We start from the raw sequence: 14,107 nt of genomic DNA on the forward strand, positions 1-14,107 counted from the left end.
GCATTTTGGTCTGCCTGGCAACAGCTGCTGACAGGATCTGACTCTCCTCCTTCAATACATGCTTTGAGCTCCAGAGATTTTATAGGAGTTACTCCCAGTTTTCACTGGAGAACCACTTCAAGATACCTGGAACGTGGAGAGGTGAAGAAAATCTAAAACCAGAGATGGTATCTTTCAGTATTTCAGGAGAGTGATTGTTGCCTTTAAATCCCAAGACCTTTAAGGTAGCAGCCATATTTTAATTATACATATGTAGAGGATTAGCCCACAGTTACTGGCATCTCCAGTTATTATTATTGCAGCATCTATGGTTTAGTTAGGACTTTCTGAGGATGTGCAAGTGCTAACAGACACGTACCAGGGGAAAGAACTGCAGCAAACACATGCAGCTCTAGTAACAATGATAAATAGAAACAAGATTATTTGGATGTGTGAAGTTTGGATATGTTGTCTGTTGATTAAGTATGTTAAAACCTGAACACTTCAAATGCTTTTTTTTCTGGTATGGAGTTCATATTCTAATAGAATTGCTGTGGCTAGAATTACTATCAGGAGAGCTTACCTTTTGTTATCAATCAGTAATCCTTTGCCTAACAAAGGATGACTATAAATATTTTCCCCTTTTGAGTCTGAAGTTCACTGTTACCCATTGAACTTTGATTCAGAGATCTCTGAAGCCAAGGCTTAATTTCTGAAGTGATCAATATTGGAGTTTGCAGCATAAAAGGCAAAGCTGATGATATACATAGGAGCCATACTATTGATCTTGCAATATTCAGAGGAAAGGTTATTTCAAATAGAAATAGCTATGGCCTTAGTATGACCCTGAGCTGTAATCAGGTGCATAACTAATCAAAAAGCTCCCAGCAATTACATGCCAGTAGTTGGTGCAGGAAGGTTGCTGGGAAAATCTGATTAATCGTTGTTATGGTGATCAGCTTATTTTGTGAAAACAAAATTCCTATTTTTTTAAAAGAGAGATTCAAAGCTACTCTCACCATTTCCTCTATCTCAGATATTTGCACTGTTATCAATGTCTAGTAGTTTTTCCCCTTCCACATTGCGGAAGTCAGAAGAGGCTTCACAGCAGTCTTTGAAGTCACAGTTTAGTTTGAGGTAAACTTTTTGGTCCTTTTTTTTGTAGCTCATAAAAATCCTACTTTCTGGCTGTGTTTTCAGCTAGGGGAGAATACAGTTTCGGCAATGTGCAATTGTCATTTTGGATCATGTTGAATTACACTCTGGCTATACAGCAGAGCCTTATGCATAGTTGTATCTGGAATGGGAAAAGAAAGTCAGCAGCCAAATGCACTTTGATGAGCAGTATTGTTTGAACAGAAGCAAAGAGGAGTTTGTCAGTGATATTCTGTGCCCATTCTAACCCACTATCTGCAACAGCAGCTCCATATAGGCCACACTCTGCCTGTCCCACCCACCCCTTCAGAGCCAGGGTGCCACCACCATGCAAGGTTTCCCCAATCCAGCCATGGGAAGGAAGCAAGATGAAACACAAGCAGTCGCCCCCTGCATCTTCCTCTGTCAGCACGATACCAGAGCAGGGCTGCTGCCTGGGGAAGGGGGTGTGTGTCTGTTGGTCTCTGGAAGGCAGCTGTGCTGGAGCAGCCTTGTTCACAGCAGGTGAGCAGAAGGCATGTCAGTGCCATTTTGCACTCCGATTTCTACTGTCCAAGTCCCTCAAGGATAGGGTCAAACCATTTTATCTTCCCTTCTCAGATCAGCTGAAAGGTACGGTGTTACTGAGTTGGGCAGAGGAGCCTCACTCCCTCAAGCCCCTTCTCCAAGAGATTTTATGGCACTTGCAGGGTTTGGTACCCAGGAGTTGCGTTCCGTTGATACAGAGCCCCATCCAGCGAGATTCAGATGGTCCCATCGCTGCCTCTTTTGCTGAGAAGCCACTAGAGGGCACAGGAGGGTGCAACCATTTCTCTGCACAAACCCTATAGGAGCAAGACCATCTCCCTGTTCCTGCTACTATAGCATCAAAGTGCAAAATACCTGGACAGCACGAATTCAAAAGGCGTGGTCTCCAGAAATAAATAGCCTGTGAGGTGGGTGCTGAATCTTTGGACATTTGGGTACACAAGTTCTCTATTTAAGCTTTTCATCCAAACTAGGATGTACTATAGAAGGACATGACTTGACTACATATGTGTAATTCTTGATCTCTTCAGCAACCAGAGTCTAAGTTTTATGTAAAAGCCATTTTCCTATTTAGGAGTAAGCACATCCCTTCCTTTTAATTTCTGGAAAATATAAGAAAGAACCTAATCTTATGGCAGCTTCTCTTTCAGCAAATGTGAGAATCTGTTGTGATTTTGATAACGTAATTTAACACTACAAAAGTTATTAAAAGTCTTAAACATCTGCCAGGAAATACAAAGACTAGGAATATATCTTACAGGAAAATAAGGCTGGCATTAGCGTGATCATCCTCCCACCCCAGAGAGCAGTCCCCCAATACCTAAGCAGAGATGGTGACAGATTCAAATGACATATCAGGTCTAAGTTAATCTAGCAAGTCTAAACTGCAGGTCAAACAGCAGAGAAAGCAGCTGAAAACAGCATTACCCACAGCATCAGGGAAAGAGGGATTGGGGCACTCTTAAAGAGAGTAGCTGGAGCATTGGGTGGAGGGTGTGTTGGTGGGGGCCTCAGGTGAGGATGCTCTGGCAGTTTAGGCTGATTAGTGCACTCAGGACCCTGACTACATGCTGCTGACAAATGCAAAATATTTTCTCAGTACAGCCCACATGCTCTAAAATACATGCCATGTCTAGTACCAGTGCTGATATTTGGGATCAGCCACTGAGCCTGATTTTAAAACTCCTTGTTAGTGTTTTGTTTTTATTTCAACCAATTAGCTCATTCAGTAGTTTCAGTTCGGCAGCCTTCACTATCAGACCTGCTGCCTCTAAAAGTGTACATAGTAGTAATTAGCCTGACACAAACAACTGCAAAACCTTAATGAGCAAGATGCTATTTTAAAATACAGTGTTGAAAAGATGAGGATGTCTACAAATGATATAAAATAAAGTTGAGAAACACTCTGTGTGCCATGTTCAAGGCTGCAGCCAAGAAAGGGACATTTCTGGGTATGTCCCCATTAATCTTCCAGCTTTACTGCAGTAATTGCAATTGATCTTAGACAAATTGCATGAATACCTTGGGATTCAGTTCCCATCTGAAGACTTTTTTCCTTATGCTTCATTATTTGTATTGAGATTTTAAAGTTCATTGGTGGGTTCTTACAATGCTTCTGACACAATTAAATATATTGCTTTATTTTTTGTACAGTTGATTGCTATTCTTGAAGCAAGTATATTTAAAACATGAGACAGACAGGAAAATACTGTGTAGAATTATGTGAATTTCTGCTACAAAGGAGCAGCAAAGAAAAGGTTAAAGAGGGGGTAAAACTATTATTTCTCCACCTGAAAGCAGGTACCAGTTAGGAGCAGGTGTTATCACTAATAGTGGCATGGAGAATGGCTACAGGTCCTGTTCCAAAGGAGCTGTGAAAGAGATACTAGCTGGAAGAAATGAAACAAGAAGGTAGATTGTTAGGTGTAGAAGGAAATATAGAAGAGAGAGTGGAAGGTTGTATGGTGCATGGGAGGTGAGGTTGGAAAGCTGTATGGGTGACCCAAAGGCTGTGTGGAAGGCTGATCTGAGGATTGAAGCTTGTATGCTGCATGGGGACCTAAAGGGTATGTGCTGTGGGGGAAGCTGCAAGGGTGTATGGGAGGACTGAAGGCTGTTAGGAAGCTGGAAGAATGAGTGGGATGCTAGAAGACTGCATGGGAGACCTGGAGGCCAGGTGGGTGGCTGGAAATCCATGTGTTGCATGGACAGGCCGGAAGCCTGGTCTGAATCCAATGTTACCAGCTCATGTGGCTCAGAGACTTGAGAAAGAAAGAAATATAATTACTTGTAAGAGATTCCATGGATATTCCAGAGCCCAGGGAGGCAAGCAACAATTATGGTTTATTTACTAGAATATTAAACAATTAGATTCTCTTTCAGTCAGGGTGACTGTAAATAGTAATTTTGTGGAGTCAGTTGTTAACCTAGAGCTCTCAGAGCCTTTGGGGCTACAGGAGGTGGAAGGAAAAGTAGAGACTTATCAGATATTATAGCATCTTAAGAGGAAGCAGCATTTGAGAAGGAAGAGAAGAGGCTGTTTACTCTGAATGTCTTTATATCACTTAAGAATTAATTTGAGTGATAGGCTGGATGGAGTCTGGCTCTAATATGTTCTCCTGGGTGCTACAGCTGGCTTTCAGTACTGTCTAGAAGCACTGGCTAGGTGAGCAGGCTGGTGCTTGAAGTCTGCCTATGATGTTGCTCTCTGCCAGGGTGTGGGGTCAGATGGCACAGAAGTCCTCACAGTAAGAGAGATCCCTGCCAACTCTCTGCACTGTTGCAGCAGCAGATGCACTGGGAGCTGGAATCCCTCTTAAATCAATGAAGACTCCAGCAGATGTATCGCCTACTCAAATCTACTTCTTTTAGTGGTGCATATGTACTAATAATGCATGGTTCAACCTTCTTTGCTGCCCATATGCAGCATGCCTCTGTCAATATCTTTGGAGCCATGCTCCAAGTACAGCTGTCTGAAAAGGGTGCTCTGCTACAGAAGCAGTGCTGGTAGATATTTCTAGTTTGCAGGTCCAGGAGAGATCATGCTGATGTACATCTATGTTGCTATAGACCTTTGAAACAAGGACTGAACACCTCTAGCTCCAGGTGGTACCAGTGCAGGCATGGGTCTTTGGTACCTTAAAGAATCAAAAGTCCAGTGTAGACAGACCTATATTTAGGAGCAGTTAGGAGGATGGCATGCCACTTGATCCATATGCCCCTGTCCACTTTGAGGTCATGTCAACAGTCTCATATGTTAAGTCTGACATTGTTTGATTTTTGACAACAGAATAGTCCTAATTGTGAACCTACTGCTTTCAGCTGCTTTTGAACTATTTTGCTGTTGCTTCTTTAAGCAGAACATCTTTGCATTTAAAGATTCCCCTCAGTATAAACCAATTCAAAGGGCTCTCAAGCCAGTGGGAGATGTATGGATATCTGCTTTTAGCACATTCCTCCCCAGATTTTGGCTTTTGTGGGGCAAAACTTTAGGTGAAATTATTCCTGCCCCCCCCAGCCTTCTTCAAATGGTTCTCAGATGCATACTCAAATAAAACAAACAAACAAAATTATTCTTAAACTGTATCTTTTTATTGGCAATTAAATTGGAAATGGTCTATTTCATGGGAGTAACAATCTCTCTGTGGTGCCAAAATGCTCAGCTGAGAATTACTGGAGAAGTACAAAGTATCATTTAATGCTATATTCCATGAAGTGGACTTATGCCTATTGGGACTAAGGTCTGTAAATGGATGTAGGATTTAGATACTTTTTATTGAGTTAATCTGTACTGGTCAGCAGAAAGCATTTGCAGTGGGGTTTCCTGGCAGACTGAAGAGCAACTTCTTATCTCATCAGAACACTGCACCACTCGGCTTTAGGCAATTGAAGTCCACAGCGCTGTTGAAGTCAAAGCACTGTCCTTCTTTTATGTTGGCTGAAGGTCTAGCCTTGTTCATACAGTGTTTAGCACATCCCACCATATGAATGCTGCATGTCCCAGTAGCGAGACACTTGAGTTGACAGGGAAGGTCTTTGTGCGTTAGTGTAATGTTGCAGAGAAACCCTTGCACTGCCTCTTGTAGGACAAATTATCTCAGATGCAGCTCTATACTGTTTCTGGACCAGAAACTGACTTACAGACATCTTTTTTTACTGTGTGGACCTGCTTTCCTGTTAGTATATATGGTCCCTGGATAATTTTAAGCTTGCTACGAAAGGAAATGAGGCTTTTATGCTCAAGCTTTGTCTGTCTATCCCAGCTGGCCCTTTTCCATATAATTTTAGCAGCTCTTGCCTGGTTTTGACAAAGTATTGAAACTCTTGGTTTCCTGTAAATCTTGTGAAAATAGGTTGTGAGAGAGCTGATCATTAATTTACCCTACTATTAGACATTACAGAATCAAGACAGAGGAGGGTGATGAAAACCAGTAATTGTGCTGACTGGGGAGGAGAGGAAGAGGTGTGGTAAGGCAAAGTCTTGGCCTTGCTGTGCTCTTGTGCTTAATGCAGTGCTCTGGGTGGGGAGAGCTGAATGAAGTGTACACATGATGTACACTGATACACATGCTAGCAGGTTATCCATCTCTTTATTTTTCTGCTACACACCAGGCTTTGGTGTAACTTGATAAATCACCCTGTAGATTGTGTCTTTCTAGAATCTTAAATCCATTACAGCTGATGGCTTAGAGACAAAGCTGGGGAGAATAAACTGGGAACAGCTCAGGGATTCAGGCTGTGAGGAAGGAACAGCTCTGCAGCATCAGGCATTGAGCAGGACAAATTCCTACTGCCTGGGTGCAGGGGTGTGCAAGTGTCCAGCTGCCTTGTGTGATTGCACTTGTGGGTGCACACAGAGGATAGTGCTGCAGCCTCTCATTTGCAGGTGCCCAGCACTGAGAAACTACCTTGTGGGTAGGTCCTTCAGGGCAGACCTCTGGTTTCTGACAGCAGCCCTGTCCGGGGAAAAAATAAGAACATGTAGTTCACAGTTGCCAGGCCAGAGGGAGTAACTCCTCCGACTGATTTTTATCCTCAGTTACCTTGAAAGATGCAAGCCTTACCCTAGGGGATGTGGAAGGATTGTGTTTGATGTGTATCTGCCAGCTGAGAGAGCCTGATCAGTCAAAGCCTTGGTGTTCAGAAAAGTCTAGATAGGAGTTCCTTCTTCCTTGGGGACTGCTCAGAATAATGGAGTGAACCTCAGTGCACAGACATGCAAACAGGAAAAAAACAATAGTCCCTAAAGCCCAATATCCCACCCTATGTAGTAACTGATGTTGAGTGTTTGAGAGATGGCAATAAAACATTGGATATGCCTTTACTATACATTGTAATGTGAGAAGCTGTTTCTTCCTGTTCAGCTAACATTTGGCATGTGTCCAAAAGCCCTGAGCATCAACAGCCGTTGTGATTCTTACAGATCCTATTTTTAGCCCTGTGTCTTTCTGGTTCTCCTTTATCTGCCTTAAGTTATGAATTGCAACAAAAAAATGCTGCTTCCATCAGGCAATGTGCACAGCTGCTCCTCAGGGAAAGAAGCTATCCTGGTGGTCTTGGCTGCATGGATCCGGCAGCTGTTCTGCACTGCCAGTGTTTGGTTGCAGGGAGAAAAAGGTGAAGGGGGAGCAAAAGAGGAACAGTGCAGTGCTCTGGATGCTAGCAAGAATCAGGGTTACCGTCACGCTGGAGGTGACTCAGTGTGTCAGTGGCAGAGTACAGGGAGGAGAAAAACATGTTCCCTTCTTAATGTCCAGAGACTTTCTTCTCCAGCATTCATGCTGCTCCTGGAGGGCAATGGCAGAAAGACTGTACCTATGCGTCCAGCTCTCACAGCTGCATTGGTGGTAAGGTGATCATGGTGTTTAGGAGTGTGGGAGAACGGTGGCCTGACGTGCCCAGTTTTATGGATCACAACCTTCTCTGGGTTACTCGGTATCTCTCTCATTTGTTCCTTTTGCATTTACTTGCCTTTCATTTTATTCCCCTGACTCTTTAAGCCAAGAGCTATGTTTTGGGTATGTGTTGCACAGAAAGGCTCTTAGCCTCACTTGGGTCCTTAGGCGTTTTTGTGATCAAGACTGGAATAACTTTGCATCCAAGCCTAAACCCTGGATCTAGCTGCTTTTTACCCTTGTGCCAGTTACAGATTGGTAACTTTGGGAATCTGTTTGTTGGTCTTGCCAAGCAGATGCCTAGTAGAACGGAAATGCCTTCTATTCTTGCTGATGTGCACTTAGCTGCAGAGGTCAAGAGAGCTAGATAAAATAAACCCTGCAGGTGCAGCAGCAAGTCCTGCTCATTCCTTGGCCTATGAACATTCCACTTATCTCCTGATCTCCTGGGCAGCTCCTCTAATCCAGCAGCGATGGCACTGGCTTCCCCCCCCCCCCCCCCCTAAATAATGATGGTAACAGTCCTTGATTAGCCCTGGATGTCTATACAGTTTTGAGATGGTAACAAAAGTTCTTTGGCTAGGTTGTCTTCTGATCTTTGTTATACTTACTCCTGCTTTTGGCAGCTTGTGTGGGAGTAAATGTGCATGAACAGTGGCAGAGTTCTTGTTTCCCACTGCTGAAGGTGACCAAAAATATTTTGCTCGTCAGTTAGGAAATCACTTTAAGCAGATCAGGGTAATGAGATTCTGAAGCCATATGGCACTGGAATTAGTGCCTTCTAGTGCAGTAACTGCATGCTGGAATTGCAACAGTGCTGTATGCTAAAAGTAATTTCAAGAGCAGAGATATTTTTTCCTCTGCTCATTCCTTTAACTCCTTGGGGCTTAAAACAATGCCTTGGATGTAGCCCTTTATTAAAAAAGGAGGGGGAGGGAATCCTGGTCTGCTTTTTATTAGTTGGAAGAAAATACATGGAAGTTAATAGAAAAGACCAGTTTCAGTTTCCTAGCTGAACAGTGGAATGGATGTTACCTGTAACGGCACTAAGTGTGCTCTGAAAATAAACCTTCACGTCAAGCTGCTGAAGTGCCTTGGCTTATCAGATTCATGATCTGGATGGTGGGGAAGGCAGAAAAAAAGGTCACAGAGGCATATACAAAAGGGACGGTGTGTTTCAGCATAGCTATCAAAGAACAGTTCAAACTTCAGATAAAACATCACATAAAATATGGGAAAATGTGAAGCTGGGGTTTCAGGAATGAGATATGAATTTTTTTCTTAGCTTCTATGTATATCAATCTTATAGCAGCATTGGATTTAGATTACTTATTTCTCAGCCTTGTAGAATACTATACATAGGTGGGGGGAGCTGCTGGTCTTCATGAATAAATAAGGTATCTCTTGTTGATCTCGGTGTTGGTTTTTTTGGGTTTTTTTTGGTTGGGTTTTTTTTTTTTTTTAAATCATTGGTGGATAGGAGAGGCAATTTTTGAATGTCATCTACTAAACTTTCTTGATGGCTCTTACAAGGCTCTGCCGGAAAAGGGATGTCTGTTTCCCCTCAATTGTTTTAATGACTTTGTGGGTTAAGTTGCAAACAAGGAGTGTTTTACAGTATTTTCTAGCTGCCTCATTTACACCTGCAGCGGAAGCAGACTTTTCTCCCTCCTTCCTCTGGCACATAAATGCTATTCCCAAACTCAATTCTTGTCTCTTCACAAGAAATTACATCCATTGTGTCCGGCATCATTGAGATCCAATGTGTTTGTTGCATGTTTCATGCTTAACAGTGATACCAACCACTGGAGCACTGCTTTTTGGGGCAGAAGCATATTATTTCACGAGAAGAGATATGGGGCTTAAACTGATTTAACTGAGTTGACTTTAAATTTGTGGCAATCCTTTGGCCATGCAGTAATGACAGCAAGGACCCTCCAGCAAGCTCCAGTTCCAAGGTGAACTGATATTTCTAATGAAACTAGGAACTACTGCGGTTCCTCAGGCTGTTGTGGTTAATGGCATCTGAGGATATCTGGGTGGTGGTTGTTGTTTTTTTTTTCCCATTTCTGATGACACTTTCTTACATTTATTTACTTGCTTATTCATTGACAGACCAACCCAGATGATGTTGCTAGGCAATGCTGGCAATTCATGAGCAGAAAATGTCCTCTTCCTTAGCTTTTTCCAAACATTTTGCTATGGTTGTCTGGAGCAGCAGGAAAGTAACTGCCTTCCATTCTCTGTTATCTATGGAGAAGACCCAAGGAAGCATGCTTGCCATTTTCTGTACCTGCTCTCTCCACAAGACTCTTCTGCATGCAAAGAACAGTAATGTGCTTCCAGTCAGACTGATACCTTTTAGCTAATGGAGGAAAATTGTGATTAATCAATTATCCACACTGAGTGCACGTTTGGTAACGTGTTACATAAAAGCATTCCTGCAAGCCAGCCCTTGCAGCAGCTCCGGTGCCAATACATCCAGTGCAGTACGGAAGAGGTAATTTGTGTGGTAGGAAACAGTGCGGGTCTCTTAGTGCTCCCATGTCAGAGTTTTCCGATACATGTCAGGAGAAGCCAGCCCAGATGCTTGTGAAATGTGAATGAAATGAAACTTACAGGAGAATAAACAGATCCATCCTAGTCCTCACAGCACAGCACTCAGTCCCTGAGGTAAATCTGATGTGCCCTGTTGCGACATGTGTAGCAGCTACAGTCAGCTTATTTTTTATCTGGAGCTGGGTGATGGCAGTGGTACACGAGGCATCAGAGATGTCTATTTAGCATTGTAATGGATCAGTGTTTCCTAGGGAAAGGCTCAGACTTAGATGATTTTAGATAGTTTTCCTGGTGTGTGCTGTGGCTACCTGTGCTTCAGAAGCTCATGCTTAGGCCAGATTTATTCTTGCATCCCACTTCCAGCATCAAGTGTCCACCTTGGAACAGAGTGTCTTACAGATCCTCCTGTTGTTAAGCCACGTGGATACCGGTGGGAATGGTGTACGCAAGGGAGGATGGCAGACAGAAGTGTATTGTCCCAAATGCTGGATTCTCCCCCGTTGTATATCTACATATGTGCAAGGCTGACGTGCAATTATTCTGTGTATGTCAGGCATACGCATGAACATATTGTCAGAAAAGCTTATTTTCCAAGTTACATCATGTTTGCTTGTGTATGGAAGGACTCCTTGAGCCCCTGTGATGAAAGGAAAGAGGATGGAAGAAAGGCTTCAAGATAAAACTGCTGGGTTATGTTTTTAGTTTTCTTATCTCATGATGATGGTTTTCTACAAATTAATTCTGCCTTCTGTGCCACTGCTCTCCCTATCTGCAAAATATGTCAGTCCCCTGGGGATTTCACTATGGAAGCTGTAATAAATATTTTACAAATGCTAATGAGCTGAACAGCACTGGATGCAACTGTGTAAAGTGCCAACAGGTGGTAGTGCTTGAGGCAGAGGAAGGCAGAGACTCTTCTGGCCTGTGTATAAGATCCTTGCAGGGAAGCTCGTTCTGTGCTCAGGTCCCTGCACTTGAGCTCTGGGTTGCAGTTCAGCTCTGATTCATTAGGTTCTCATTGTATTCTTTGCACTGTCACCAGTGCTGGCCTTGTGCCTGTTCATGCATCTCCTGTGCAGTCCCTCCCGACCCCAGAGAAGGCTCCTTTTTATTTCACTGCATCAGGATTGAGCGCTCTCTGCACTCAGTGCCCTCAGTACTAGTTTCTTCACAAGGCTCTCTGATCAGTGATTTGTATTGCAGTAATTGTTAAAAGGGAAAAAAGTCAACTTAAGTATCCAGCACCTTCAAAGAGAGACTTCTAAATGTATGTTTCAGATCTCTCATTTTGGTGTCAGACTGATGGATCCAACTTCTTTCTAAAAAAAAATTTGGGTTGGGGGTTGCAGTGCTAGCAGAGCATGTCTGCCAGCAATATTTCCCTTTTGTCCTCCATTTGCTACTCTGTTCATTTAGATTATCAGATCTTATGAGCAGGGACCGTGCACAGCAGCAGAGGGCTTTTTTGTACAGTTGCAGCCTCCCAGTACCACTGCCAGACATATGAGTAATTGGTTGAGCAGCTCTGCAGAGCAGTCTCCTTGCACCATGCAAGCTGAAATGCAGAAGTAAAAAAATCCATTCTCAGTGATGAAGAATCATAAAATCATAAGCCCGAAAGGGACCAAAAATCATGAAGAAAAACATTTTCTTAAAGAAAAATTCTTTGAACGTATCTGGCATGTACTTTGAGATGTTCTGTGATCTTGCAACATGCTTCTGGGATCTTCTCTCTTCATTGTCGCTTATAAGATAGCTTTAAATTAATGATAAGGAAGCCATTCAGGGCATGGGCTGTGCTGAGGTTCACAGCTTTCATTCTGAATGAGAGAATAAAGTAAACTGATATCGAAAGCAAGGAGGGAGAAACAAACACAGTCAGTAAGCCTATAAAAGTCTTAGCCAATTGCAATGGTGAACATCCTGCTGGCGAGGGTGACCTTGAATGAACTAAGTGGGATAAAGTCATCAGCCTGGACTGACGGCTGAAGAATCAGGCTGGATTCCAGCAAACTGAGAGAGCAGATTCCTGACAAGAGTCTCCTGAGCTGTGGCAATGGCTTCTCGGTGTCGGAAATGTGGACAACAGGTGCCCAGGAATCCACCTTTCACTGCTGTCCGGATAACAGAAGGAGAAATGAAATCTTACCATGATTTTATAGGAGGATGCATTAGACTGGAGCGTATGACAAAGAAAGGTATGTGCAGCATCTTTAAAAGAAATGGCATCTTCCCTTAGTGGTAGCTGTATTGCATTCCTAGGAGATTTGCAAAAAGAGATTGTTTTTCTAATGCTTTCTCTGAGGATTCAGTGGTAAATAAAGACAACTGGCTGGATTTGGATATTAACTCAGGTATGAGTGCATCATTTGACTTGGCTGTATATTTCTGGGATATTTGCAGTGATTTGACCTAGAGGAGGTTAAAATGAATGCTAGACTCATTCTGAATAAATGTTTATTTCACTTGGGTGTTAGACACTGAGATTTCTGTATATGTCTGGAGCAGGTATTTGCTGCGCATGTAAAATAACCTTTTGAAATGAATCTAAGGAGATGGAGCAGTGGGTATCATGACCCAGTTGACCCTGTCACCCTGTGCTCCTAAATTACTATGTAGAAGGTCAATATCTATCTCACTGTAAAAATTCTGGTTTCACTGTACTCAAACAGAAACTTGGACTATTGAGCTTTTTGTGCTCTGTGTCAGTCAGTCTGGCTGCAGAGCGGTATTCTACTCTGAATGGGTTGCTAGTATAAGATGCTGGTGTCCTGGCAATTCATGCTAATTGCAATGTTAACTCTGAAGTGGAGTGATAGTAGTTGAAATCTAGGCTGTTGACTGTTTAGTGACATATCAGGATTGCTGAATCATAGAACACTTTTTCTCTGTGTCATTTGAGAGAAAGATTAAACAAGGAGCCCTTTGGTTTCATTTGCTCTGTTAACTTGAATAAATACTTAGCAAACCTCAAATCCAGAAATTTATAACATCTTCACTAGTACATGACAGAAAGATCCCCAAAAGCATGCAATGTGATTGTACTTTCAAGTTGAATTGGTTATTATGATTTAATTAGCTCTTCAGCAAAGAGAGTGGCATTCAGTCTGATAAATAGAGAATATTCTGCAGAAAAAGAGGTGGACCAGAAGCAGGTCATCTGCTGGCAGCTACTGCTTAAAAATTGGGGTTTGCAGATGCTTTCTTTAATAGGGCTCTAATGCACAATGCCAGGGTTTGAAAACTGCAAAGCCAGTCCATTGTACCTCTGCTTCTGTTGGCCGTCTATCCGTGCTGATTTTTGGGCTCAGTGCCTACCTATGCATTGTTGTATTTGGCTGACCTTTCGGTAACACTGATGTTTCCAGTTGCACTCTTTATAATGAGGCATTCCGAGTTCAGCGTAGCATGGCAGAAATTTCTGGTATCTGAGTAAAAGAACAAAATTAATTGAAGTTCCTTCCTGAATCTTTGATCAGGTGCTTCCAGCTTGCTTATGGCTCTGGGGGTCCATGGACCTGCTGGAGGCAGAGCTCAGGCATCTGCTGTTCTTTTTCTTCCTGTAGGTAAAGAGGGGAACACACTGGTAAGAGCTTTGCCATGGTTACTGTTCCCAGGGAAACACCTTCCCTGCCTCTCATGTTGAGAGATGACCTGGCATAGTATTATGGGCGGAAATCCCTTGGAAAATAATTTTCTGCTAGAGAACAGATAGTGTGTCAACTAGTCTGAGCCTGTTGCCATTTGTGAGGCAGAAAGCATCTTTGCTCGTTTTCTTTTAAATTCAACCAAAGAGGCAACAGGAGGGGCAGAAGTTAGGTTATTGCTAGGGACAAGGCGCCTTCAGGCACATGCATTAGAGCTGCGTGAGCTGTGAGAGCTCTGCATGCGGTGACCATGTTAGAAGGGGGCTAAGGAGCTGGCAAGGTGGTACAGGAATTCGTAACAGCAGCATTGCCTGGGTTCTTTTATCCTGGTCTGAACTGACTCTG

At 43.0% G+C, this 14,107-nt stretch overlaps 1 protein-coding gene across 1 annotated transcript in view; it reads left to right on the forward strand.

Annotated features, from left to right (window-relative positions):
- Window positions 1-12,171: 12,171 nt before the first annotated feature.
- The window catches only part of MCF2L2 (MCF.2 cell line derived transforming sequence-like 2), a 164,606-nt gene continuing 162,670 nt past the window's right edge, over window positions 12,172-14,107 (forward strand). The window contains exon 1 of the mRNA XM_072867200.1: window positions 12,172-12,313. Coding sequence (XP_072723301.1) covers window positions 12,172-12,313 — 142 coding nt within the window. The remainder of the gene's footprint in view (window positions 12,314-14,107) is intronic.

The sequence above is a fragment of the Ciconia boyciana genome, chromosome 7, assembly GCF_034638445.1.
Source record: "Ciconia boyciana chromosome 7, ASM3463844v1, whole genome shotgun sequence".
Taxonomy (NCBI): domain Eukaryota; kingdom Metazoa; phylum Chordata; class Aves; order Ciconiiformes; family Ciconiidae; genus Ciconia; species Ciconia boyciana.